Source organism: Bos mutus, chromosome 23 (genome assembly GCF_027580195.1).
Source record: "Bos mutus isolate GX-2022 chromosome 23, NWIPB_WYAK_1.1, whole genome shotgun sequence".
In the NCBI taxonomy this organism is placed as follows: domain Eukaryota; kingdom Metazoa; phylum Chordata; class Mammalia; order Artiodactyla; family Bovidae; genus Bos; species Bos mutus.
Window position 1 is genome coordinate 20,561,297 of NC_091639.1, and position 26,868 is coordinate 20,588,164.

General features: G+C 41.1%; 5 protein-coding genes and 1 non-coding gene across 6 annotated transcripts; 4 read left to right on the forward strand and 2 right to left on the reverse strand.

Moving 5' to 3' along the window:
- Nucleotides 1-3,151: 3,151 nt before the first annotated feature.
- On the forward strand, nt 3,152-3,233 carry TRNAS-GCU (transfer RNA serine (anticodon GCU)). The gene has a single exon. It is a non-coding gene; the product is annotated as a tRNA-Ser (tRNA).
- Nucleotides 3,234-12,707: 9,474 nt separating this feature from the next.
- Nucleotides 12,708-13,145, reverse strand: LOC102267160 (histone H2B type 1-J). The gene has a single exon (XM_070361118.1). It carries the CDS (start codon nt 13,086-13,088, stop codon nt 12,708-12,710), a length of 381 nt encoding a protein of 126 aa, XP_070217219.1. The 5' UTR covers nt 13,089-13,145.
- Nucleotides 13,146-13,392: 247 nt separating this feature from the next.
- Nucleotides 13,393-13,803, forward strand: H2AC11 (H2A clustered histone 11). The gene has a single exon (XM_070361116.1). It carries the CDS (start codon nt 13,411-13,413, stop codon nt 13,801-13,803), a length of 393 nt encoding a protein of 130 aa, XP_070217217.1. The 5' UTR covers nt 13,393-13,410.
- Nucleotides 13,804-20,037: 6,234 nt separating this feature from the next.
- Nucleotides 20,038-21,194, forward strand: LOC138985018 (uncharacterized). Its single transcript, XM_070361119.1, is given in 2 exon segments — nt 20,038-21,041; nt 21,043-21,194. Coding segments are annotated over 2 exon segments (351 nt in total). The 5' UTR covers nt 20,038-20,832; the 3' UTR covers nt 21,185-21,194.
- On the reverse strand, nt 21,163-21,815 carry H2BC12 (H2B clustered histone 12). Its single transcript, XM_070361117.1, has one exon. The coding sequence runs from the start codon at nt 21,807-21,809 to the stop codon at nt 21,429-21,431; it is 381 nt and encodes a 126-aa protein (XP_070217218.1). The 5' UTR covers nt 21,810-21,815; the 3' UTR covers nt 21,163-21,428.
- Nucleotides 21,816-22,090: 275 nt separating this feature from the next.
- Nucleotides 22,091-24,894, forward strand: LOC102267991 (histone H2A type 1-H). The gene is made up of 2 exons (XM_005902514.3): nt 22,091-22,741; nt 24,554-24,894. Exon 1 carries the CDS (start codon nt 22,141-22,143, stop codon nt 22,525-22,527), a length of 387 nt encoding a protein of 128 aa, XP_005902576.1. The 5' UTR covers nt 22,091-22,140; the 3' UTR covers nt 22,528-22,741; nt 24,554-24,894.
- The last annotated feature ends 1,974 nt before the right edge of the window (nt 24,895-26,868 follow it).

Genomic DNA, 26,868 nt, shown 5'->3' on the forward strand with positions numbered 1-26,868 from the left:
ACAGAAAGAAAGAAAAATAGCGTTAAGTCATGTCCGACTCTTGCAATCCCATGAACTGTAGCCTTTCAGTCCCCTCTGTCCATGGGATTCTCCAGGCAAGAATACTGAAGTGGGTTGCCATTTCCTTCTCCAGGGGATCCTTCCAATCCAGGAATTGAATCTAGCTCTCCCACATTGCTTTTTCCAACTGAGCTACACAAGAAGCCCTCATGATCTCTCATGTAACAGTCTGAAGGTATAATCAATCCCAGAGTGATATTTTGGCTCTAGGGTATTGGTTCTAATCTCCTATCTCATGGTTTCCTCCTTCCTATGGGTTACTGTTTCCAATCTCTTTATATTTCATGACACCTTCATTCCTATAATGCTGCCTTTTCCAGCAAGCAGATACAGTCAGAAGAGAGAAATGAATGGTATTTCTTCCCTCTTCTGAACATAACTTGAAAGCTTTACATCCACTTTATCTCTAATGCTCTGGTTTAGAAATTGGCCACATGACCACGCATCAGGGAAAGTGGTGCCCTGTAATTTTTTCATGGATGGTTATGAACGCTACCAAATTTCCATTTCTTGGAAGGAAAGAACAAATACTGATGGTAACTAGCCATCTCTGCCATAGCATGATATTTGGAAACATGTTGTTGGTAGAACAAAAACAACACAAACAAAAAGCCAAATGACTGAAAATCTTTGCCTCCACCAAAGGGGGAAGAGAACCACTTTCTAACACACACATATTTCTGAAGTACTTGAGATTTTGAAATGTGTGGTTAACTTTAATTTAAACGTTTTAACTTTTTTAAAAAAATAAGCTTTAAACTGAGAACCAAGGGTGGATAAAAAAATTTATCCAGGTTAAAATGAAAAAGGGCAAGAGCACTCCATGAGGGAAAATGTCTTGTTGGAAGAAAGGGGAAATAAATTTTTCTTGATACAAAATCATGAATTAGACTGAGCATGAGAAATAAAGTGGAGGGATATGGGTTAAATTGAGGGGAAGATCCCGGCAGAACAATGCAGCCTACATTAAAATACAAGGACTTTTCCAAAAATGTTTTAAATTTATTTATTTCTAGTTGAAGGATAGTTGTTTTACAATATTGTGTTGGTTTCTGCCATATATCAATATGAATCAGCCATAGGTAAACATATGTCCCCTACCTCTTATCCCTCCCTCCCACCCCCACTCCCCAATTTTTTTTTTTTTTTTTAAAGAACTTTTCCAAGCAAGAAGAGAGATTGATTCTCTGGGACAAGTTAAGGATGGTTTTCACTGAAGAAAATGTTAGAGCAACCTAAGGTAGTGTCCTCATGAAATGGAGTAGGACCATATGATCGTTGCCCCACACCCTCCCCCCGCCCCCCATGTCTTCTGCCTACCTTTTGCCTGTGAAAACTTAGTCAAAGAATAAGTTTAATCAGAGAAGTGACAAATGCTGAAACAAAGGAGACTAAATAATAACAATGCAGTCATTAAGCACAGTTAAGGACCTTTCCTCAAAGGCTATAGATAATATTCTGAGCCATTTCCTGTGAGCTGTCTTATAGATACCAAAACACCAGGTGGAGAAGTTAACTACATGATGACCAGACTGTACCCAGAATATGAGCTGCCACAATTCTGAGAGCTGACCGCAAAGAAATGGGAACAAGTGCACCCTGGAACTGAAGAGTAACTATACCTAAAACAACCAAGATGATGCTGGTCAGACCACTGATGACCAATTTCAAGATAACTGTTAGAGATGACTGTGCTATTTCTGCATGTAGTCCCTCCACCAAGGACTCTCTCATCCCCTGCTTGTGGTGGGGGAAGAGCAGGGAGTTGGCCTGTAGACAGATGTCCACCACCCCCACGCTAGGTTGCCAGCATCTGAAATAAAGCAAACTTTCCTTTCCACCAACCTGGCCTGTTTCCTGGCTTTTGAGCAGTGAGCTGCCAGACCGCATCCCCTCCACGCCCCCCCATGCACCTTTAGGTAACACTCACACTACAAGTGTGAAAATGAAGCAGGAATCTATTCCTACAGGATTTCTTCCATGTTTGCTGTTGTTCATCCTGTGATTGATTTACTTAATCTTCACAAGAAAAATCTTCATGACCAGCTTCCATTCTCAGATTTATTGATGTTTCCTGACCAGCCTCTCATGTGCTTCAGCACACCAGCCACAGTGATTTCCAACAGTTATCTAGATATTCATTCCTCACCTTTGAACACACCCTTTTCTCAGTCTGGGACACCCTCATTTTTCTCACCTCTAGAAAATTTGCTCAAGGCTCACTTTCAGTATTACCATCTTTTCTCAGGCATTTATGATTCATTACAATTAGAGTTAGTCTGTACTCATGTTCATTCATGTGCCTGTTACTCATTCCATGAAACAACCAAACCAATCAAAACTCCCAAAAGACAGCTAAAATAGGTTTTTTTCACTCTTTCCCAGAAACATTTTTTCAACTCATTTTTAGAAATGAGTCACTTAACATTTTTAGCACTGCACCCCTTGTAAGAGCAAATGAAAGTTGGGAAACATTTCCTCTAGAAAACCATTCAAGAAATACACGGGTATTTGGAAGGAAAATAAGTGAATGGTTCCTCTGATGCGGATGATCCGAGAGGAGAACCCCAAGAATTAAGGATTCTTTTCTACAAAATTCACCCTAAAGTATTGCAAAAGGGGCAATAACATTGAATAGAAATTGAGCCCTATTCAGATTCATCGTTTAATTTTCCAAATTATTTTATTAACCCCGCGTTAGGAGTCCACATTCGCCAGCTTCCCTGACAACGACTCCAAGGGGACTGGTTTTGGGAACCACTGTTCCCTGCGGTCTTTTCGGCTGCGCCCTGGGGGCGCTGGACCAGGCTCCCCGGACGCGAGACGGTGACAACAAACTCGGACTTGATGCTGAGGTGCCCCCTGCCTGCAGCGGGAGAAAAGGAATGAAGGCCCACGCAAATGTGTTGGTTTTTTTTTTCCCCCGTCGCAGTTTTTTCCAATCCAGTTCTTTGTCCATTCGTGTGAAAACGGGCCACCTCCACGTCTCCCAGACGTCTCCAAGCCATCTCTTAACCGTCTTTCTCTCTGAAATAGTGAGTTCCCAAGTATGAACTTTGAAATAAACCTTGCCAAATACCTAAGGTGTAAAGACGAGGTGGCCGAGTGGTTAAGGCGATGGACTGCTAATCCATTGTGCTCTGCACGCGTGGGTTCGAATCCCACCTTCGTCGACCTGGCATTTTTAATAAGGAGAAAGGAAGATCACCTACCCAGATCTAAACTTTGAATTCACCTACGAGAAAGCTGCTCTTACTTCCCTACTCACAACTGTTACAGAGGTATGTGTGGATTTTCCTAGTTTCCGTTGACAGTTGTTTCGGCTACTGTCATTGATGAAGTTACTTCAGTGGAGGACGAGATTAGTGAAAGACAAAGCTGGTAGAAACTGGAATCTGGTTTCTGCAGTCCCTCATTTTAGAAGTTATTACTCCAATGAACAATAAAATAAATTCATCAACAGATACAGTCAGCAGAACTAGCAGACCAAGGCAAAATTTGAATTAGATTCTCAAGAACAAATCTACTGACCAAAATTGAAGAAATGTATAGCACTGAAGAGATGAGAACGTGAGTTTTTAAAAGATCAAGGAATTCGGAGGTAACTTAGTTTCAGATGACAACCATACAAACCTCTTTCTAAGAGGCCACATTCAGTATGCTGCTTGAGGTTGGAACCAAGAATCTGTTGCTGAAGAGTGATTGGATTGGATATTTCCAAATTGTGCCCCCGAGAACTTGAAAATGAAGACATCCTGTGTAAAGGCCACATGACAAGAAGCATCATTTAGAGACTGTCAGAATCCCAGGATTTGGCAGGGGAGATGGTTGGGAAAGTCTGGGTAGAGCGACTTGCAGGACTCCATCTGAGACTTTCAATGAATTGAAGGTTGTATCATAAAGCAACAATAAAGTCATATTTTACCCCATTGGGAGATTAAAATTTCTTTGTGGTAATAGACATGACGCAGGTGTTCTTTACTCTACCATGTTGCAGCTGCTGCTGCTGCTGCTGCTAAGTCGCTTCAGTAGTGTCCGACTCTGTGCGACCCCATAGACAGCAGCCCAACAGGCTCCTCCATCCATGGGATTTTCCAGGCAAGAGTACTGGAGTGGGGTGCCATCGCCTTCTCCACGTTGCAGCTAAAGTACCCCAGACTGAAAGAAAGGGTGTCCTCTTTCCCTGAGGTACTCATTTAATCTTCTTGGCATACTAAGTGATATCCTTGACTATACGTAAGGTAAGACTCTCATAAGCCACAGAATAGACATCAGACAAATTTTCCTGGGTGCACTTCCCAGGCTCTAATTCATTTCCATGGTGAATTAGAGTTCTTGTTCCTTACTTGTAGGCTTTTCATAACTAACTTTAAAAAGGTATATTGCAGTTTTGCTTTTTCCTATTATATTTTGACCCAATAACTGAATTTTTACTTTTATTTTTAAAATAGCTTTATTAAAGTATAACTGGTATATGATGAACTGCATATATTTACAGGGTACATTTTGATGAATTTTGACATTATGTATACACATACCATGACCCCAATCAAGATAGTGAACTTATCTGTTGTCCCTGAAGTCTCACTGTCCCTTTTAGTACTTCTTTTCTCCTGCCTCCCCTGTGCTGAGTTTTGAATTATGTTTCTTTAGCTGTGTCAGAAAGATTACAAGATGGTGTAACTAGAGGGGCAGAAACAAGAAGTTATTCAAACATGGAAGGGCCCCAGATGCCAGACTATGTACCTTCTATCAGCCTCTAAAATCAGAGGTGGCCTATATGTGACACACTATTTCCTCCACAGTACTATTTACCACGAATGGATGAAGAAGTAAGTGAAAAGAAAAAGAATGTGCAGGAATAATCTACAAGATTTGGCAAGTCCTTGGAGTTCGGATATGTATTTAACTGGTGAAGAAATCCTCAAATATGTAAATATATATTAAGAGAACTGGCAAGCACATGTGAAGAAGGAATGTGGAGAGAACATGAGGTGGACGAAAGAACATGCATTTTAGAGTAAAAAAAAAGTCTGCTTTCCACTAGTGGCTTTGCCAGTTAGCCATGTGACTTGAAGAAGCTATTTTCCCCTGAGCCTCAGCTTCACATCTTAAATGAGGATAATGATATGTGTTCATGAAAAATTAAACTGGACTCAATAAAACAATGTGAGTGATTCACTTTTTATCTTTCCCTGATCTAGTTCTGAATCAGTTCAGTTCAGTTCAGTAGCTCAGTTGTGTCTGACTCTTTGCAGATGCAGCACGCCAGGCCTCCCTGTCCATCACCAACTCCTGGAGTTTACCCAAACTCATGTCCATCAAGTCAGTGATGCCATCCAGCCATCTCATCCTCTGTCGTCCCCTTCTTCTCCTGCCCCCAATCCCTCCCAGCATCAGGGTCTTTTCCAATGAGTCAACTCTTAACATGAGGTGGCCAAAGTATTAGAGTTTCAGCTTCAGCATCAGTCCTTCCAATGAACTGATAGTGGCAATTATTGCTCAGGTCCTTTTGATGGTATTTCAAAAAGTATCTCAGGTCATTTGTTTGCAAGTGCAGATTTAAAGTAAGAAGGAGTTTAGGCTGGAGACAAATTCAAAGTAATTCATTCCTTCATTGGTTGGACTAGATGGGATACTCCATCTAATATGGCCAGGGAGGAGACTATGGGTAGTGAAAAAAGAATGACTGAAATTTCAGAAGGTAAGAGACTTTGAGAAAATGAGAGCTGGTGAAGAAGAAGAAAAAAAAAACGAGCCAAAGACAAACACAACTGTCCTCACTCAAAAGTCCACCAGGTCCTACTGCTAGATGAGGGTGGGATGTCATCTACAGCATCACCCTCTAACGTTGGGTCCCTCTAACTGTAGGGGTAAAATGGAAGTCTTGTTGACCCATGTGGAGAATTCCTTAGACACTGGTGTTTCTCTTCTGAGAGAAACAGTAATCTAGAAAACAGTACTCTGAAGAGAGGTTTTGCCATTTCCTGTTAACCAAAACCCTGAGGCCAACAAGGGTGCATGTCTTTCCTGACAGAATGGAGATTCAGAGAAGACAGAATCTCCATTGAGGTGACTCAATATGACATTCCCCCCCCCCTTTTTTTTGGCATATAAAAATAAAATAATGTATGTAATAGTAATCATTAATAAGCAAAATTCATGAAGAAGGAGAAACCTGAATTTTTAACAAAACCTAAGGTTTTTTGTTTTTTTGTTTTTTGCAGGTGAAGAAAACTGGGAGTTCAACCAGAAGAAGCACTCAGAGAATGGCAGGAAGTGGAGACAATTTGTTTTTTTCCCGCTGAATCATCCACCGGAGAAAGTAAAGTCTTTGAGGGTCTCCCATAACAACAGGGGAGAATACTACTTCATCCATTTATTCCAAGACATACTGTGTGCCAGGCACTGTTTTAGAAGCTGGGGGATACAACAATGATCAAAGTAGACTAAAACAGAGAAATTCAGCTCTCAGTTGACTTACATTCTGGTGAAGAGGATGGTATGGTGAAGATAAGTATACGGCATGTCAGATCTTGCTACATATTATGAAGAACGGTAAGTAGGAATTGGAAATTTGCTTGGGGTGGCTCAGATAGAAAGATGACATTCAAAGAATGCCTCATCAACAAGACAAATACCTGTGTTAGGACTTCAATGTCCCTTCCTTACAAGGCACAGTGGTCCCATTCCAGGAAGGGAACATGAATTCAGCCACCCCACAACTCTCCTGACCAGGTTCAGCTCCTGAGCAGCTTGTCAAGAGACCCATGTTTCCTCTCAAATGAGCATCAGGCTTATTTTCAGGGAAGATGCAGCCAGTGTAATAACAGTTTTGGCCTCTGATTACCCTCCTCAGGTCACTGGTTCAAGTGCACCTGCTGAGAAGTCTTAGCTACTCTACTTACTAATAGGAAAGAATTCCAAGCTAGATAACGAGAAAATCAGGGGTAGAACTTGAGAGGAATATAGCCATTGGCCATTTGAGTTAAAGGGGACATACAGAATCCACATTTATATATTTGTGTTTGTATAAAGAAATTCCAGACAGGAACATAAGAAACTAATAACGTGGTTATTTGTTATTGATGAGAGAACCTGGTCAGATGAGAATTGTGTTTGAAGTAGTATTATTTTTTGTATTTTTACATACACAGTTATTAAAGTCTAGCAATGGACTGCCTAACAAACCACAGAATAAAATATTAACTGTATTATCTTAAAGGGCCACAAGATGGCGACAGCGTTTCTTGATTGTCGAGCATGTGCGCTGCAAGAAGGGGAACCACTGCTGCTATGAAGTCCCCCGTGCAGCCTCTCTCCTGGTTTCCTTAGTTCAGTCTCTAGAATTTCTCTTCGCCAACATTTGATTCCTCTCATTATCACCCCTTATTGACTGGAAGAGAATTATGTTCGTTAATTGGGCCAGCTTTTTAAAGAAACATTTTTCGGGGAAAGGGGAAGGGATGCAGGGAAGGGACACATTGAAGTATACACAAAAGTAGACAGAAGAGAACAAGGTACTTCCAAGTGCCCCTCAGGCAAAGCTTCAACAATTAACCAACATCTCTTGTGTTGTTTCTTTATCCACCCACCGGGTACACTGTGGGGGAGGGTTACAGTGTAAAGAAATCATAAACATGTTGTTTCAATCATGAATATTTCAAACATCCCAACAAATACAGAATTAAACAAAATACAAGATTTTCTCTCCTAATATAAATTAACTGCCTCTTTACTACACTCCTCATTAGGGAGGATACCCACAGCCTTTCTCTCTGGGTGGATGTTTCTATCTTGTTTTTGTCTAAAAAAAAAAAAAAAAGACAAACTGTTTCTCAGTGTACTCTCCCACTTATGCTGTATCTCTAAATAATAAATTTTGTACCTGTTTTTAAAGTTTTTGCCTCTTTGAGAAATATATTTTTTAAATAGGGCAAGAGCCAGAGGAACTTTTGCTTCTACCCTCTAGCCCCTGGTGGGTTCCTGGTTTTCATCCAAGCTACTCAGGTCTGGATTAAAGATTTACTGAGCATGGCCCCACCCATCAGAACAAGATCCAGTTTCCCCCACAGTCAGTCTCTCCCATCAGGAAGCTTCCATAACCCTCTTATCCTTATCCCTCAGAGGGCAGACAGAATGAAAACCACAATCACATAAAACTAATCAAACTGATCACATGGACCACAGCCTTGTCTAACTCAATGGAACTATGAACCATGCCATGTAGGGCCACCCAAGACAGACGGGTCATGGTGGAGAGTTCTGACAAAACGTGGTCCACTGGAGAAGGGAATGGCAAGGAGAAGGGAATGGCAAACCACTTCAGTATTCTTCCCTTGAGAACCCCAATAACAGTATGAAAAGGCAAAAAGATATGACACTGAAAGATGAATTCCCCAGGTTGGTAGATGCCCAATATGCTACTGGAGAAGAGTGGAGAACTAACTCCAGAAAGAATGAAGAGACTGAGCCAGAGCAAAAACAGTGCCCAGTTGTGTCTGTGACTGGTGTTGGAAGTAAAGCCTGATGCTGTAAAGAACAATATTGTATAGGAACCTGGAATGTTAGGTCTATGAATCCAGATAAGTTGGAAGTGGTCAAACAGGAGATGGCGAGTGAACATCAACATTTTAGGAATCAGTGAAATAAAATGGACTGAATGAGCGAATTAAACTCAGATGACCATTGTATCGACTACTATGGGCAAGTATCCCTTAGAAGAAATGGAGTAGCCCTCATAGTCAACAAGAGTCCGTAATGCAGTTCTTGGGTGCAATCTCAAAAATGACAAAATGATTTCTGTTCGTTTCCAAGGCAAACCATTCAATATCACAGTAAGCCAGTCTATGCCCCAACCACTAATGCTAAAGAAGCTGAAGTTGAATGGTTCTATGAAGACCTACAAGAGCTTCTAGAACTAACTCCCCCAAAAAGATGTCCTTTTCACCATAGTGGACTGGAATGCAAAAGTAGGAAGTCAAGAGATACCTGGAGTAACAGGCAAATTTGGCCTTGGAATACGGAATGAAGCAGGGCAAAGACTGATAGAGTTTTGCCAAGAAAATGTACTGGTCATAACAAACACCCTCTTCCAGCAACACAAGAGATGACTCTATACATGGACATCACCAGATGGTCAATACCAAAATCAGAATGACTATATTCTTTGCAGCCAAAGATGGAGACGCTCCATACAGTCAGCAAAAACAAGACTGGGAGCTGACTGTGGCTCATGTCATGAACTCCTTGTTGCAAAATTCAGACTTAAATTGAAGAAAGTAGGGAAAACTACTAGACCATTCAAGTATGACCTAAATCAAATCCCTTACGATTATACAGTGAAAGTGACAAATAGATTCAAGGGATTAGATCTAATAGACAGAGTACCTGAAGAATTATGGACAAAGGTTTGTGACATTGGACAAGAGGCCGTGATCAAGATCATCCCCAAGAAAAATAAATGGTTGTCTGAGGAGGCCTTACAAATAGCTGAGAAAAGAGAGGTGAAAGGCAAAGGAGAAAAGGAAAGATATAAGCATCTGAATGCAGAGTTCCAAAAAATAGCAAGGAAAGATAAGAAAGCCTTCCTCAGTGATCAATGCAAAGAAATAGAGGAAAACAATAGAATGGGAAAGACTAGATATCTCTTCAAGAAAATTAGAGATACCAAGGGAACATTTCATGCAAAGATGGGCACAATAAAGGACAGAAATGGTATGGACCTAACAGAAGTAGAAGATATTAAGATGAGGTGGCAAGAATACACAGAAGAACTATACAAAAAAGATCTTCATTACCTAGATAACCATGATGGTGTCATCACTGGACTAGAGCCAGACATCCTGGAATGCGAAGTCAAGGGGGTACTAAGAAGCATCATTATGAACAAAGCTAGTGGAGGTGATGGAATTCCAGCTGAGCTATTTCAAATCCTAAAAGATGGGCTGTGAAAGTGCTGCACTCAATATGCCAGCAAATTTGGAAATCTCAGCAGTGGCCACAGACTGGAAAAGGTCAGTTTTCATTCCAATCCCAAAGAAAGGCAATTTCAGAGAATGTTCAAACTACCACACAATTGCACTCATCTCACATGCTAGTAAAGAAATGCTCAAAATTCTCCAAGCCAGGCTTCAACTGTAGGTGGACTGAGAACTTCTTGGTGTTCAAGGTAGATTTAGAAAAGGCAGAGGAACCAGAGATCAAATTGCCAACATCCTCTGGGTCAGCAAGAGAGTTCCAGAAAAACTTCTTATTTATTGACTACACCAAAGCCTTTGAATGTGTGGATCACAACAAGCTGTGGAAAATTCTTAAAGAGATAGTAATACCAGACCACCTTACCTGCCCTCTGAGAAATCTGTATGCAGGTCAAGAAGCAACAGTTAGATCTGGACATGGAATAATAGACTGGTTCCAAATTGGGAAAGGAGTACATCAAGGCTGTATATTGTCACCCTGCTTATTTAACTTATATGCAGAGTGTATCATGCAAAATGCCAGGCTGAATAAAGCACAAGCTGGAATCAAGGTTGCTGGGGAAAATATCAATAATCTCAAATATGCAGATGACACCACTCTTATGGCAGAAAGCTAATAGAAACTAAAGAGCCTCTTGATGACGGTGAAATAGGAGCGTGAAAAACCTGGCTTAAATCTCAACGTTCAAAAAACTAAAATCATGGCACCCGGTCCCATCACTTGATGGCAAGTAGATGGGTAAACAATGGAAAGAAGAGATACTTTATTGGGATAGACTTTAAACAGGAGAGACTTTATTTTTTGAGCTCCAAAATCACTGCAGATGGTGACTGCAGCCATGAAATTAAAAGATGCTTGCTTCTTGGAAGAAAAGCTGTAACCAACCTACACAGCATATTAAAAAGCAGAGACATTACTTTGCCAACAAAGTCTATCTAATCAAAGCTATGTGGTCATAGCTTTCCAGTGGTCAGGTATGGACATGAAAGTTGGACCATAAAGAAAGCTGAGTGCCAAAGAATTGATGCTTTTGAACTGTGGTGCAGAAGACTCTTGAGAGTCCCTTGGACTGCAAAGAGATCCAACCAGTCCATCCTAAAGAAATCAGTCCTGAATATTCATTGGAAGGACTGATATTGAAGCTGAAACTCCAATAATTCGGCCACCTGATGTGAAGAACTGACTCCTTAGAAAAGACCCTGATGCTGGGCAAGATTGAAGGCAGGAGGAGAAGGGGATGACAGAGGATAAGATGGTTGGATGGCATCACTGATTTGATGGACCTGAGTTTGAGCAAGCTGAGGGAGTTGCTGATGGACAGGGAAGCCTGGCATGCTGCAATCCATTTCGTTGCAAAGAGTCAGACACAACTGAGCAACTGAACTGAACTGAACCCAGGTCTGATTCCTGGGCAGGGAACTAAGATATCTCTTTAAGACTGCTCACTGCTGTCTCTCAGAGATTAATATATGAGACATTATGGAGGCAGTTTCCAAATGCTGGATAAGCTGTTAGAAAAAGCTCAAAAATGAGAGGAAATTTTGGAAAGCAGGCAAAACTGAAGTGCGGGTTGAAACATGGGTAGGCTTTGGGTCAACAAAGGGGAAGAGTACCTCTGATAGTGGATTTAACAAAACATTAATTGCATTTAGGCATTATTACTATGCTAACTTTAGATCCATTTTAGATAAATTAGGTAATTTCATTGAAAATTACCACCTAAACCAAAAAACAAAAACCGAACAACAAAATAAACAGCCATGGTGGACTTCTCCAAATGATTTATAAATCATGGCTTTTTACCCCAAAGGGACACACAATTTTGAACAATAATTTAGAGAAGCATTGTGAGTGCCTGGTTCTCTTTTGTGACAACCTGAATAACGCTGGTCCTCTTCACTGGCTCCAGGCAAAGTCAAAATAGGATTAAGTACCCTAATTAGAAACAAAGCGATAGTATCTCTCAGTCTGAAAATATCCATCAGGTTCCTTACTCTCCAAAGAACATTTCGAGAGGAAGTGATACATCTTATTCTCGCAAGGGACTAAGCGCTAAGAAAGACGGAAAAATAAAAAGCAGGATGAACTAGCCGAAAATGTTTATTCAAGGAGCTTGTGAGTGCCTGGGCTCGGCGGCAGTTAGTCGGTTTGTCCCGCGCTCGGAAACCAGCGGTTCCTTCTCCGATGCCGGCAACAAATCAGGACCTGGGACGAAGGGCTGGCGCTCACCCGCCAAATTTAAATTTCCCGCCTAACCTCTGTACCCAGGCAGGACTCAAAACTCCTCGTCCCAGACCGGCGACTAGGAAGTATGTGTTATCAATTAAAGTTCTCTCTTACTTAACCCTAATGGCTATCAGAACGAGTAGCAAAGCTCTTTTTACATGCAGGAAATTCCTGACTAACAGTAAACATCAGAGCCAAGGTTACACAAGGAACTTCAGAGCTTTGCCAAGGTCAGGAACGTTATATTGTCATTAGTGGATCGCGAGCTTACTGTGAAAAAAACTCCTAAGATTGTTCAGGAACTGCTCTACCTCCCAGACCACACACTGTAAATAATTACAAAGACCCAGGGCAGAAGGAGAATAAGCATCAGCTCTTTCTTTGAGAACATGGGTGGCTCTTAAAAGAGCCGTTAGAATCGTTTGTAACCGACTCACAGTTTACTTGGCACTAGTGTACTTGGTGACAGCCTTGGTGCCCTCGGACACCGCATGCTTGGCCAGCTCCCCGGGCAGCAACAGGCGCACGGCCGTCTGGATCTCCCTGGAAGTGATGGTCGAGCGCTTGTTGTAATGCGCCAGGCGCGATGCCTCGCCCGCGATGCGCTCGAAAATGTCGTTCACAAAGGAGTTCATGATGCCCATGGCCTTGGACGAGATGCCGGTGTCCGGGTGGACTTGCTTCAGCACCTTGTACACGTAGATAGAGTAGCTTTCCTTGCGGCCGCGCTTGCGCTTCTTGCCGTCCTTCTTCTGCGCCTTAGTCACCGCCTTCTTGGAGCCCTTTTTCGGGGCCGGAGCAGACTTAGCCGGTTCAGGCATGATGAATAATAGGTTAAACAAGTTCACGGGAAGAACACACAGAAGATACGATAAGTCCTTTTCATATACAACCTCTTATGCAAATAAGGTGATACGTTAAAGTCTTAGTCTTACTGATGGCTGTTCCAGAATACGTCAGAAATTAGTTCTGCCCAATTAGAACGCAAGAATACCAATCCGGATTCCCAGTGGCTAAAATGAAGCCACAATCCTAACCAATGACGTGTCTTCTTTTTCGCGCCTAATGAGGGCTATAAAAAAAAAATGCTACCCTTATAATTTCACTATTTCGGTAGCCGTTTGGGGTGAAGTTAAGCTTATAATGTCTGGGCGAGGTAAACAAGGCGGCAAGGCTCGTGCCAAAGCCAAGACACGCTCCTCGCGAGCTGGGCTCCAGTTCCCTGTGGGCCGTGTTCACCGGCTGCTCCGCAAGGGTAACTACGCCGAGCGGGTCGGGGCCGGCGCGCCAGTGTACCTGGCGGCGGTGCTGGAGTACCTGACGGCCGAGATCCTGGAGCTGGCGGGCAACGCGGCCCGGGACAACAAGAAGACCCGTATTATCCCGCGTCACCTACAGCTGGCCATCCGCAACGACGAGGAGCTCAACAAGCTGCTGGGCAAAGTCACCATCGCTCAGGGCGGCGTCCTGCCCAACATCCAGGCGGTGCTGCTGCCCAAGAAGACCGAGAGCCACCACAAGGCCAAGGGCAAGTAGTTGCTTGGATTTTAGCAACTCCGATGAGTCCAAACTAAAGGCTCTTTTCAGGGCCACCCATATTTTCTGTAAAAGAGCTTGACATTTGTTAATAATGTTGAATGGCAGAAAAATACAAAACTTAGGAAAACTTTTAGTTTCATATAGTGGCATATATGGATTCCAGGTCAAAAACCCTTAGTGTAAAATTTGGTCAGTTTAGCTCATTCTTTTTCAACTTATTTTTTTCACTGAAATTGCTTCTTCCCACGTGGAATTTTTTAGTACTTAGTCTACTAATACCTCACTCATCCTATTGTATGTTTAAAATCCTGGTATTAACATAAGTAAGACTTATTGGAATAAATGTTGACAGTATCTAGTAATCCTAGACACTGAAATGGCTTATCAAAAAAGTAAAATGTTAGACTTTTTTTTTTTTTTTTTTTTTTTAGTGTTACAGCTCTATTTTATTTAGAAGATAGCCGGAGAGAGAGAGAGAGAGAGAGAAAGAAAAGAGCGCACGCATGCGGGAGAGAGAGTCCGAGAGAAAGTGCTTTGGCTAAAATGTTAGACTTTTAATAGGCTGTTCAGAAGCTATGTAACCCAAGTGATTTCATTCATTATTCAATTGTGTTTAAATATGTCTTCCAATTGTAGGGGGGGAAAGTTACTTTTCCCCACCCTTGTGAGTTTTTGACAGAGAGCCTGTAAGCAGATGGGTTAGGGGTTCCCCAGAAAGAACCAGGAATGGCTTTGTCTCTCTCTCTCTTTTTTTTTTTTTTTTTTTGCGTCACCCTGCAGTTTGTGGGATCTTAATTCCTCGATCAGGAATTGAACTCGACAGTGAAAGAAAGACTGGAGTCCTAACCACTGGATCACCAGAATTTCCCAGGAATGGTTTTGTGACATAAGCCATTTTGGCCAAAATCATTTTTTTATATAAGCTTAGTGGCAATGGTTGTCGTTTAACAGTCTCAGTAATCAATGATCTGAAGCAGAAGTAAGAGAATGCAGGAATAAAGGAAAAGCAATCAAGAGATAACAGTTCAGCAATAAAACAAAGTTCTAGTTCCTCTTCAAGGCATATAGATAATCTGATAGTCTTTGAGTTCTGCAGGAAGGACCCCACCTAGGTGGAGGATGGAATGATAATTTTGCCCCTGGTGACGTGAATCAACTAAAGCTTAGACTCTATCAACCTTTGCCCCAGTTCTATGCTGATTTCTCCTCTGCTCCAGACCCTTCATGAATATGCATGTTCCCTTGGCTTAAAACCCCCAGTTTTGCTGTTCAGCGAGAAACTGCTTTGGGAATATCCCTGGTGTTCTCTTTAGTTGCTGCTTGTAATAATAAATCCTTTCTTCCTTCTGATCTTTGGCTTGGTTGTACCTTTTGGTTTGATACCCACCAAGGGGCAAAACCCAGTTTTCAAGTAACAAGTCTTGTAATAAAAGACAAATTCTAAAGAGAAAAACAAGTTTCTTAACATGTGTACCTCATGTAAACATGGAAGAAACCCAGGGAAAAATGAATACCTCCCAAGGTGCCTTAGAAGGCCAGGAGTTCTCTGGAGGCTTTCACTGCTGATAACACAAATTCAATCCCTTATTGGGGAACTAAGATCCCTCGAACTTATGAGGTATGGACAAAAAAAAAAAAAAAAACCTCCACCATAAATACTATTTTCTGTTGAAGATGTGAGGAGGTCAGTTATGAGGAGGTCACCAGGGAAACAAGAGTAGATTCTTTTAGGCATATTTAAATTGATACCTTCTCCATTGTCTATTGGGATTAAAATTGTCCTTCCTGGTAGAGAGGAGGGACATCTCTGTCAATTTGTGTCCAACTTTTAGGAAAATCAAAGGAAGGCAAGAAGACCTCTTGGATCTGCTTCATCTCAAATGCTTCAGTTGGGCAAATCAATCTTGGTGCTAAATGGAGTATCTTGGGGTGGCCTATTCTATCCTTTAACACCAATTACTATTTTGTTGATTTATACTATTGTCTGTATTAATAAAAAATCTGAACTCAGCCTTATATTTATAAATGATACACAAAGAATATTTCTAAACAAAAGTTTTAAAGTAAATTAAAGCTCTTTCATTACAATACAGATCCCCTGAAGAAGGAAATGTCAACCCACTCCAGTATGCTTGCCTGGGAAATACCCTGAAGAGGAGCCTGGCAGACCACAGTCCATGGGGACCTCCACCATTGCAATAACTTTTAAGTTTTGTGTGTGTGTGTGTGTGTGTGTGTGTGTGTGTTTTTTTCATTTCAAATCCAAATTTCTGGGTTGATAATGTAGTTAAACATTTTTTTCTTATGTTTGTAAGTATACAGACAGTTTGGGCATCTATTCATTTTGAGATAAGAAGATAAAGATCAAGTTTAAGATCAAGAATATTTAAGGAAGATAAAGAGCAGAGAAAACAAGGGTAGAAAGGGAGTTCACAGAGACAGGAAGAGATCAGATCATGTAGGGCTTTATGATCATGTAGGTTTTATATGCTATGTTATGTTTTTATAAATCATTCTAAGGGTTTTGAATGAAGGAATGGCATAACCTAATTTATATTTCTTTGAAAGCTCACTAAGGCAATTATATGGTGAATACAAAGTTTAGAAGTAATGATATAAATTAGGAAGCTATTGCAATGGTCTTTTTGAGAGATAATGACGGTTTGGCCTAAACTGGGGGCAATAGATGATGGTTTGGTATAGATATATTTCATAAGTGTGACCAATAGTTTGTTGCTGGATTTGATTCATACTGTGTAGGAGAGGGGAGAAAATATTTTTCCCTTTGAATTCTTGGCTGAGACCTCCTATAAGACAAGTTCAAAATCACCAAATTTTTATTAACATGTATACCTCATGTGTATATGAGAGACACTTAGGAAAAATGAGTAAGCTCCTCAAGATGACCCAAGCCACCACCTTACATATGGTCTTTGTTGTTGTTCAACTGCTAAGTCAAATCTAAATCTTTGCCACCCAATGGACTATAGCACACCAGGCTCCTCTGACCTCTGCTATCTCCTTCAGTTTTCTCAAATTCATATCCATTGACACTGTCTAACCATCTCATCCTTGGTCTCCTCCTTCTCCTTTTGCCTTCAGTCTTTCCCAGCATCAGGATTTTTTCCAGTGAGTCAGCTCTTCACATCAGGTGGCCAAAGTATTGGAGCTTCAGCATCAGCCTTCCAATGAATATTCAGGGTTGATTTCCTTTAGGATTGACTGATTTGATCTCCTTGCAGTCCAAGGGATTCTCAAGGCTCTCCAGGACAACAGTTTTAAAAGCATCAATTCTTTGGTGCTCAGCGTTCTTTATGGTCCAACTTTCACATACCTACATGACTACTGGAAAAACCATAGCTTGACTATGCAGTCTTTTGTTGGCAAAGTGGTGTCTCTGCTTTTTAATATTCTGTCTAGGTTTGTCATAGCTTTTTTTCCAAGGAGTAAATGTCTTTTAATTTCATGGCTCCAGTCACCATCCTCAGTGATTTTGGAGCCCCAAAAAATAAAATCTGTCAGTGATGGTACCAGATGCCATGATCTTAGTTTTTTGAATGTTGAGTTTTAAGCCATCTTTTTCACTATACTCTTTCACCCTCTTCAGGAGGTTCTTTAGTTCTTCACTTTCTGTTAGAGTGGTATAATCTTCATATCTGAGGTTGTTGATATTTCTCCTGGCAATCTTGATTCCAGCTTGCGATTTATCCAGCCTGGCATTTCACATGATGTACTCTGCATAGAAGTTAAATAAGCAATATACAGCCTTGTCATATTTCTTTCCCAGTTTTGAACCAGTCCGTTGTTCTGTGTTCAGTTCTAACTGTTGCTTCTTGATTTGCATACAGGTTTCTCAGAGACAGCTAAGGTGGTCTTGTTTTCCCCTCTCCTGAAGAATTCTCCATAGTTTGTTGTGATCCACACAGTCAAAGGCTTTAGTATAGTCAATGAAACAAAAGTAGATGTTTTTCTGGAACTCTCTTGCTTTATCCGTGATCCAACGAATGTTTGCAATTTGATTTCTGGTTTCTCTGCCTCTTTGAAAGCCAGTGTGTACATATGGAAGTTCTTGGTTCATGTACCGTTGAAGCCTAGCTTGAAGGATTTTGAGCATAACCTTGCTAACATGAAATAAGCTCAATTGTACTGTAGATTGAACACCTTTGGGGACTGAAATGAAAGACAAAACAAAGTTGTATGAGGGTAGGGGTTTGGGGCACGGTTGCCGTTAGAAGTTTTCCCAAAAAATGCATCGTAAACAAAGGTAAGGGACCTCCCCAGTGGCTCACAGGTAAAGAATCCACCTGCAATGCAGGAGATGCAGGTTTGATACCTGGGTCTGGAGGATCCCCTGGAGAAGGGCATAGCAACCCACTCCAGTATTCTTGCAGGGAAACTCTCATGGACCGAGGCTGGTGGGCTACGGTCCATGGGGTCGCAAAGAGTCAGGCATGACTGAAGCCACTGAACACAATGCAGATTAAAGTGGGTGCTTTGTCCCAGAATCCTTTTTTTTTTTTTTTTACAATTTAGAATCATCCTTCTCTGCTTAGTGTGGAGAGAGAGATATAAGCGGAGCTTTCCTCTATAAGTGTCTCTTACAAAAGTATAATTTTTGTTTTCAGAAATTCTCCTGTCTATGCTGTTTCTCAAAAATAATTAGTTCAAAATAATCCTTATGACAAGAGGGGTGGCATAGTTTGGGGTGGCATGTTCAGCTACACTTCAACTGTGAAAGAACATAAAGATATAAAGAAAATACTTGATTTAAACTAAAGTTTATCTTGACCTATTAAGTCAGTTACTATGTATTTTTTAAACATAGTATTGTATAAAATACTATACAATAGGAAGAAAATACAATAGGAAGAAAAATACAATGCTTAGTGTGGAGAGGGAGATATAAGTGGAGCTTTCCACTTATATTTTGTATTTTTATTTTTATAATACATTGTATTTTTATAATACATTGTATCTTTATAGAATAATAAACCTTTGTCCTCAATTTCAGAAATTATAAAGAATCTGACAAACTTTTCACATATACATTCATTACTAGTCTTACAATCACTAGCTGTTATGCAAAAACTCATGAAATCAGATAGGGAGAGAGGCTAGTAGTTGGTGGGAATTTTACTGATTTTTTTAAAGTAGAGAAGGGTTTGCAAAATATATTCCAGTTAACTAATGTTGGGAAAATATAATTTAAAACAAAAGAAGAGAAAATTTATTATAGACTAAGCTTCATGTTTATTTAAAGCATTGTGCTCAACACAGGCAATGTTTTATTAAAGAGATTTCAAAAGAGGGGAAAAAAAACCCTGTTACATAGGTCAGAGGGTACATCCATTACATTAGTAGGCTTTGCAATCTGGAGTCAGAAAACTGGAAAACTGAGCACTTTCCCTTGTTGATTACATTTCAAAAAGAGGACTCTAAGGTCCTTGAGGAAACATTCTTGAGATAGGAGGCTAGCCAAAGGGTGTTTTTAGCCATTAAGAAAATTTACATGCCTTTGAAAAGGACAGAGAAAAAATTTTTGAAAGAGAAAAAGGAAAAGGAAGGGATGGATAATTAAGCCTCTTATTTTCAATTTGTATTTGCCCTTAAATTAACTTGAATTCACCTATACTAGCTATCTACCCTCTCTATAAAATATACTGAATTTTGTTCCTGTTGTTTGAATCAGTTTTGTTGTTTCAAAAGTTTTTATTTTCATAACATTGATAGTTTATAGGAGTCCTTTGAAAATTCTATAATGCAAGCTTCTAAAAGTAACTCACTGAAATAAAGGAAAGTAAAAAAATCATTGAATAACAATGGGATTACATGTTAATGCTGAAAGAAGGGATTAAAATTTCTCAGAATTTAAGCAATAGTTAAATTATAAATATATTTTAAATTAAGCATGTATAAACAGGAATGTTTAAAATATATAATCTTTTTTTATAAAGACTTTCTTAGAAAGACAAAGGTAGACTTTCTTTTCTCTATATTTGAATTTTGTACTATTCACTAATGAAAACTTAACTGCTCTTCTAAGTAATGAAAGTAAACTTTTTAAAAAGTATATGTTACCTAGAAAAACATCTACAAGACATTTAAAGACTCGGATTCAGTATTCTTCCGATTAGGAGGACAAACTATTTCAAAAATAACAAATTTACCCTAATAAATGTATAGATTTAATACAGTTAAGAGTACTAAAAGAATTTCATTCTTGCAGCTAGATAAAATGATTTTTGAAGAATAGTATAATAGTAAAAATTAACTTGAAATAAACAATTGTGAGGTATGAGTTCACTGGCAAATACTTATATTTTAACATTACAAATAATTAAAACCCTAGAGCACTATCATAGACTGATCTGAACAATAAAAACTCCAGAAATAATTTTAAGTGAAATACTCAATAAACTATTAATTAAGTTCCTCCAATCAGCATTTATTACGTTATACTTATTAGCCAGCTGGTTAATTTCTTAAACGTTAATTATCTACACAAACCAAATCTAGATCATTGTAGAGTTCGGTTTTTTTTTTTTTTTTTAACGGTTCTACACATTATCAGCAAAATAATAGAAACTTATTAAAAATGAAAATTGACACCGAAAAGAAGAGAATTTAGCAACACACCTGGAAGCTCTTAAAATTCTCTATTTTATTAGAACATCTTGTTCTATTTCTGGAAGTTATGTTTCCTTCATATATTAGGAGAAAAACAAGATATAACATTATGCAAATACTATTAGAGAAAGTAAAGATAAAAGCAGAATATTTTATTCTGTGGTTTTATGTATCATCTACAAGGTTAAGGTTTTGTTATTTAACGAGGACGAGGAGAAACACATTAAATGAGAAAAGGGGAGATATACAGCCTAGGCCTTGAAGAATCAAAAGAATTCACTGAAAGAACAGAAAGGGAGTAATGTGGCTGGCTTGTTTCTTTAAGAACCCTCCCCAACCCAGAGGGCTTCCTCCAAAGCACTTTGGGTTTTCATTCTGGTCCGCAGACTCTACGCATTAATGGGGCTGCGACAAACTGAATGTACTTTACTGTTCTCGGGTCTCGAAATGTCTGGACGTGATAAGGGTGGGAAAGGGTTTGGGGAAGGGGGCGCCAAGCGTCACCGCAAAGTTTTGCGAGACAACATCCAGGGCATCACTAAGCCCGCTATCCGCCGCCTAGCTCGGCGTGGAGGAGTCAAACGCATCTCCGGCCTCATCTACGAGGAGGGTGCTGAAGGTGTTCCTGGAGAATGTGATCCGGGATGCAGTCACCTACACCGAGCACGCCAAGCGCAAGACTGTCACCGCCATGGACGTGGTCTACGCGCTCAAACGCCAAGGACGCACCCTCTATGGCTTCGGCGGCTGAAGGAAAAAAGTTCGACCTTATTTATTAAAGGCCCTTTTTAGGGCCCGCCAAGTTTTCATTGAAAGGGCTAAAATAACACCATTCACAGAACACAAGATTTAGCGAAAATGGCCAGTGTTTACCAAGAACGCTGCGGTGTTACAAAGAGAAAAGTGGAGTACGTGTTTCCAGTTCTTTATATTGACAACTTAGTGGCTCTTAAAAGAGCCTTTGTGGTTGGTCTAAGAACGGTTGCTGGACAACTTTACTTGGCGCTAGTGTACTTGGTGACGGCCTTGGTACCCTCAGACACCGCATGCTTGGCCAGCTCCCCGGGCAGCAGTAGGCGCACGGCCGTCTGGATTTCCCTGGATGTGATGGTCGAGCGCTTGTTGTAATGCGCCAGGCGCGACGCCTCTCCCGCAATGCGCTCGAAGATGTCGTTGACGAAGGAGTTCATGATGCCCATAGCCTTGGACGAGATGCCGGTGTCCGGGTGGACCTGCTTCAGCACCTTGTACACGTACACGGAGTAGCTCTCCTTGCGGCTACGCTTGCGCTTCTTGCCGTCTTTCTTTTGCGCCTTAGTCACCGCCTTCTTGGAGCCCTTTTTCGGGGCCGGAGCGGACTTCGCTGGTTCTGGCATGGTTGTAAAAACTTACACCGAAGTCTAAAACACAAATCAGAAAACAGTGACAAAAGACGCAAAATGCCTCTTTTATATAGAACCTCCTATGCAAATAAGGTCATAGGTTAAAGTCTTAGTCTATTGGTGGTGGTTGAAAAAGACGTCATAAATTAGTTATGCCCAATCAGAACGGAAGAATCCCAATCTCTCATTCCCATTGGTTAAAATGAACCCACTGACCTAACCAATGACACGTCTTCTTTTTCGCGCCCAATCAGGCTTATAAAAGGCGCTGCACTTGGAAACTTACATTAGCAAGTTCATCTGCGCTGCTGCTGTAGATTCCGAAATGTCTGGACGTGGCAAGCAAGGAGGCAAGGCTCGTGCTAAAGCTAAGACCCGTTCCTCGCGGGCTGGGCTCCAGTTCCCTGTAGGCCGCGTACATCGCTTGCTCCGCAAAGGTAACTATGCCGAGCGGGTAGGTGCCGGGGCCCCGGTGTATCTGGCGGCGGTGCTGGAGTACCTGACGGCAGAGATCCTAGAGCTGGCGGGCAATGCGGCCCGCGACAACAAGAAAACGAGAATCATTCCGCGTCACTTGCAACTGGCCATCCGCAACGATGAAGAACTCAACAAGCTGCTGGGGAAGGTCACCATTGCTCAGGGTGGTGTTTTACCCAACATCCAGGCCGTGCTACTACCTAAGAAAACTGAGAGCCATCACAAGGCCAAATAAAGAGGTTAGGAAAGGTGAAAAAACCAACGGCTCTTTTCAGAGCCAACCTACATTGTCAAAGAAAAGGCTGTGATTACTGTGTATTTTGAGTGATAAAATTACAAGGTGCTTAACTGAGGTTGTGAAGCAATTCTGATGCCGTTTTAAAATATGGTCTGAATTGACGTTCACGTGGACTAGTATGCTCACAAGAAGCTGGGAGGTGAATCAACAGGTAACTTATTGAAATCATAACCCTAATGTTGCCTAGTAGTATTCTTACGTAGTCAATATGGGAGGCACTGGTTAACTTTTAAGAGACATTCAGCAGTATAGAGTATAGTAGAAAAAATCCTTTGAGAACATTCTGAATAAGTGATCTAACTAAAAAATAGATTTTATGGGAAATTCTTGAGTTCTGCTTACTTTCACTTTCCTGAGGATTTATCCTAATGGAAAATTAGCTTGTCGGTTAAAATCATACAGTATTTTCTTAATCTCATGTAAATCCTTGAACCTATTTCTTTGGGAATACATATATTAGTTTAATGCACTCCTGTGTAGACAGTCAATGCGACTCAAAATCTGCCTCCCTGAAAGTTATCTGAGTTTTGTTTGTGCGTGCTGTCACTTCAGTCTGCGACTGCGACCCCATGAACTTAGCCTACAAGTCTCAGTCCATGAGATTCTCCAGGCAAGAACACTGGAGTGGGTTGCCATGCCGTCCTCCAGGGCATCTTTCCCACCCAGTGATCGAACCCAGTGATCTTTCTTAGGTCCCCTGCTTTGGCAGACAAGTTCTTCACCACTGGTCGACCACTGGGTGAGGGAGCCACAAGCAAACACGTAAATATGTAATACAATATTGCTGCGAAGAACATAGGGAGGAGATAAGTCATAGAGAATAATGGGGACTCATTTTAGATAAGTGGAGATAACCTCTTTTAAAGGAGTTACCTGATCAGAGACCTACATAAATTGAAAAATAAACAAGACAGATATTAGAAAAAGAGAATTTCAAGTAGAAATAACAAAGTGCAAAAGCCTTAAGACAGAAAATATGTTTTTCTTGGGAATAACCGGAAGGCCCATGAGGTTATGAACTTGAAGGGGGAGGGCCACTATAATATAGGACTTTGGCTGTGCAACTTAATGTGTATAAGTAATCAAAAACAACAGCAACCCTGCTCTCTTGAGATAATAAATTTGATAATACAAATTAGCTAAATAGAAAAATTATGAAATCCAACACACTTAAAAAAAAAGACACCATAGTAATAGTATTGACCTCACCTTATTATGTGGTTCAAAAACTGAAAGATTTTGGAGAACATTCTTTATAATTCAGTACAGGATTTATTTACTACTCCTAGTCTTTGTTTGCAGAAGCCTTTTTGAATGAAATGATAGTAAAATGCAAAAGGCCAAGGAAAAAAAACTATGATGATACAGTGGTGCGGGTTGGGTTCTCTAGAAGCAGATGCTTCAGACAGTTTGGGGTGCAAGATGTTTATTAGGGACCAACATTGGTAGAGGAAGGAACTAGGATTGGACAGAGGATGTCAAACTGTAATACAGGCCAGACAAACATGGGGAGCAATGGAGCCTGTATTACCTTTCAGAGTTGCCCCACTTTGGGTGAAAATGTCCCAGGATCAGGTTTTACTTCCCCACCTTGCTTTGCCACTGATGTGGACTGCACTAGGAAAGGGCGTGCCTTGAGATGGGTGGAACTCTGAAACTCTAGGAACACTGAAGGAGACAAGAACTGCGCCTATCTACTAAGTGCACTCTGCAATTGGGCAGCAAGTCTTTCCTTGGTGGGGATCAGGCTACTGCATTTGCTTGTCTATGACATACATTAAGATGAATATAAATATCAATGTTGAGTCATATCTATGATAGTATTTGTAAAACTGACTTTAACATGCATAGCTAGTATTGTTTCTTTGTTTTCATTGAGGGAATTTAAAAGAGATGTGTTTTCTTTTGAGAAAAATGAGAAAACTTTCTATAAATCTTTACTAATTCCATGTACTCCAATAAGATTTTAGATGCCTCCCTCAGTCATTGCAAATGGAAGGTGATATAGAACAATTATAAGGAATATGAGAGGATCATCGGAAAAGACCTTGATGCTGGGAAAGATTGAAGGCAAGAGAAGAAGGGGACAACAAAGGATGAGATGGATGGATGGATGGATGGCATCACCGACTTGATGGACATGAATTTGAGTAAGCTCCAGGAGTTGGTGATGGACAGGGAAGCCTAGCATGCTGCAGGCCATGGGGTTGCAAAGAGTTGGACATGACTGAGTGGCTGAACTGAACTGATGAGAGTTCCACTGGGCTTCTCTCCCTTCTCCAGATCCTTGGAAGGAAGAGGGTAGGGCACAGCCTTTAAAAGAATGACAGAGCCATAAGACATGACAAAGACTGGTTAGAACCAACGGGATTGTTCATTGTAATATTTTAACAGTTAAATGACACACCCACTAGCGCCATGACAGTTCTGAAGTGAAAGTCACTCAGTCAGGTCCGACTCTTTGTGACCCTGTGGACTACACAGTCCGTGAAATTCTCCAGACCAAAATACTGGAGTGGATATTGCGACCCCATGGACTATACAGTCCATGGAATTCTCCAGGCCAGAATGCTGGAGTAGATAACCTTTCCCTTACCCAGGGGATCTTCCCAACCCAGGGATTGAACCAGGGTCTCCTGCACTACAGGCAGATTCTTTACCAGCTGAGCCACAAAGACAGTTCTGAGGCTAACTCTAAAAGGTCAAAAAGTGGGTGGTGGCCCAATTCCTGGAAATCTCTGCCCTTTTCCCAAAATAATTGGAATAATCCACTCATTAGCCTATGAAATTACCCTGCCCATAAACTAACCATGCCATATTTATGGGTTCACTGTCCCTCTCTCCCTCTCCCCTCAAGGCCTCCCATCTCTAAGTTGGAGGTATAAGTTGCAGTACACAGCCATCCAGTTCTACTAGTGCCAAAATGCTCTACAAAGTCAATCAAAACAGGCCCAGGATTGTTAACCCTTTGTTAACTGGTCATAGGGAGTTTACCAAGAGGTTATAAAAAGAATTGGTTGAAGGAGAGGCAGCAACACAATTTTCTCACTGAGTTACACAAGGCTGTGATCCATGTGATCATTTCGGTTAGTTTTCTCTCATTGTGGTTTTCAGTCTATCTGCCCTCTGATGGGTGAAGATAAGAAGTTCATACAAGCTTCCTGATGGGAGAGACTGGCTGTGGGGAAAACTGGGTCTTGCTCTGGTGGGCAGGGCCATGCTCAGTAAATCTTCAATCCAATTTCCCCTGATGGCTGGGACTGCTGCCTCCCTGTAGTTTGGCCTGAGGCAGCCCAGTCCTAGACTTTGCAGTCACTATAGTAGACTACATGCTCTATGGTACAGGTAATGGCAACCGCCTCCCAGGACTGCTGCTGCCAGTGCCCCTGACCCTGCAACAGGCCACTGTCAACCCACATCTCCACCAGAGACTCCCAAACACTCACAGGCAAGTCTGGATCAGTCTCTCGTGGGGTCCCTGTTCCTTTCTCCTTGGTCCTGGTGCACACAGAGTTTTACTTGTGCCCTCCAGGAGTCTCTGTTTCTCAGTCCTGTGGAAGTTCTGTAATCAAATCTCACTCAAAACCCTTCAAGCTAGGCTTCAACAGTACGAGAACCAAGAACTTCCAGATGTACAAGTTAGATTTAGAAAGGGCAGAGGAACCTAACTACTGGACCACCAGGAAATGCCCCTTACAGAGATTTTTTTTTTAATAATATAGGAAAGGGAGATGGTAGGATTCCTGGCGCTATGCTGAGTAAGAGAGAAAGTTTTAAGTTTACTTTTTATAGAAAACTTATGAAAATCAGAAGTAGAAAAGCCCATGGCATTGATAAACATAGAGCTAGGAAGTTGCATAGGCCACCCTCTTTATCCTACTCAGAATCACTGTAGTAAATGTGTCAGACAGAACCCTCAGAAAGGCTTTTAGAAATAAAAAGCACAAGAAAAGAGGCCATTTTCTAGGCTTTGTGCCCCACCACGGACTAGCAACAGGATTAGCTTTTCTCTCTCTGTATAGGGAACCACATGCAAATCAATCCCATTGCTAAAAACACCACAGCAGAAAAAAAGGAAAAGCACTTGTGTCCATAAATAGGGTGCTTTCTAAATAGGGTGAGAGAAAGTCCCTGAGGGAAAGAAAGGAAGGAGAGGTCCAACTCACACAAGCCTGAGACATAAGCACCCTGCATTCTCTGTAGAGCAGCATTTTCTTTCCTTCAACTTAACTGAGCTCATTTCCTTGAGACTGAGAAAATCCCTAGCTCTCTTCCCAG